The sequence below is a fragment of the Echinops telfairi genome, unplaced genomic scaffold, assembly GCF_000313985.2.
Source record: "Echinops telfairi isolate 266 unplaced genomic scaffold, ASM31398v2 ScPeMD7_1;HRSCAF=3_0, whole genome shotgun sequence".
NCBI lineage: Eukaryota > Metazoa > Chordata > Mammalia > Afrosoricida > Tenrecidae > Echinops > Echinops telfairi.
In genome coordinates this window covers 81,450,568-81,452,241 of record NW_022103896.1, presented here as the reverse complement: position 1 = coordinate 81,452,241, position 1,674 = coordinate 81,450,568, and the positions used below count along the sequence as shown (strand labels likewise).

The window sequence follows — 1,674 nt, the reverse complement described above, 5'->3', positions numbered from 1 at the left end:
TGATTAAAATGTGAACTGAACATTATCCAGTTCTTCTGATCTCATGACTATGAAGACCTTTTTTCATTAGGCCACATAATTCCTTCTTCTTATTCTTGACTCCACTTCTGTCATTGCAGCTGAACGGAAATGCATTGCTGTGCCTTGGAGAGCTGCTTGCACGCTTTTAAGAACATAATTATCAGAAAAAGACTGAGAAGGTGAAAAATCAGCACTAAACATAATACGAGTCCAACCAACGTGAATGTTCCATTAGATTATGGGTTGGATGGTGCCTGGGTGACATTGTTGAACTCTTTGGTCAAAGTTCTACAGAAGATTCTGTATGCTAATAAAATAGTAAAAATGAAAAACACAATTTCAAATTCCCATGAAATTCAGATTTTCTGGATCTATGAAATAGTCTTTGAACATTGTCTTAAATCAAAAATATCCCTTGAAGTTTTCTTAAAACCAAAGAATTATTCAGCGAAATTAATGAGGAATGTATATCTTGAGCACTGTGCCCCATTAATAACTATTTATATGGAATCCAATTGACAATAGTAACAAAATATTAGCTAGGAAATTTACTCAACATTTAAATAAAAGTTTATGTAAAAATGTAATGATGTTAAGTGGGGAGGAACAGTCTAGAACAGCAGGGGGATCATGGTTGTGGAACTTGAAGAATGTAGTCAATATCACTGAATTGCAATGTTGACAAGGTTGAATATGCCTGTTTTGTCATATGTATTCTCAATAACAGTCAAATTAAATGAAACTCTAAAAATGGATTAAATTGGCCATTGTTGGTATTTTTAATAAAAATGAGCCTTTCTTTTAGAAAAAGGGAGAAGTCTATGTGTATTAATGCAATTTGTCCTGTGACAATTTTGTGCCTTCTTACATATTGAAGAGATGGTTAAATTCAGATGAAAGAATTATTTTTATCTGCATTTGTCTTTTATACTTTCTACATTTTCTAATCCCAGATTGTTTCTCTATTTTAATCAGCATAACAAAAAGTGTAGTGACAATTAAGGTTTAAATTCAGACTGTTTCCATTGATCTTCTTGCTTTTCTTCTGTACTCTCCCTACCATCTATTCCCCCTCCTACTGCAGAAGGGTGGAATCTATCTTCAAGCTCTCTGGGACACTGTGAGGTACTGAGTATTCTTATTGTTTTGTCTATTGCTCTTGTCTTATATATAGTTCTTGCTCTTATAAAATATATAAGATGTCCAGAACCCATGTTTTCTGAGTACATATCATTAAAATAATCATTACTTATTGATCATACCTTGAGAATCTTGCACATAATTTCATAAATGGAAAATGTTTTTTCAGCTCGGGTCCAATCCCAAGTGGTCACCTTAGGAGAGGAGAAAATAATGCCATTCATTTAACACAAATATCCCATATTTTCTTCTTTGTTTTATTTGCATAATATGGTACATAATAAGTTGAACACCTATATGTTATATATATATATATATATATATACATCTTCTCAATTGTGAAGTTATTCTAAAGAATTTCCATGTATAAAGTTTTGATTTTATCTTTTCTAAGGCATATCACTGTTATGTCTTTTTTTTCAGCAAATATTTTAGATGATATATCCAAATTCTCTCAGTACTTTAACACTTGTATATTTTAAATAATATGTATATTTTCTACATAAAATATTA

The 1,674-nt window shown here is 31.1% G+C and overlaps 1 protein-coding gene across 1 annotated transcript in view; it reads right to left on the bottom strand.

The window, feature by feature from the left end:
- SNTG1 (syntrophin gamma 1) overlaps positions 1 to 1,674 on the bottom strand; it is a gene marked incomplete at its 5' end in the record, with an annotated part of 207,702 nt that overhangs the window by 67,713 nt on the left and 138,315 nt on the right. Inside the window, one exon of the mRNA XM_004697549.3 lies at positions 1,284 to 1,355. Within this exon, the coding sequence (XP_004697606.1) occupies positions 1,284 to 1,355 (72 nt within the window). The remainder of the gene's footprint in view (positions 1 to 1,283; positions 1,356 to 1,674) is intronic.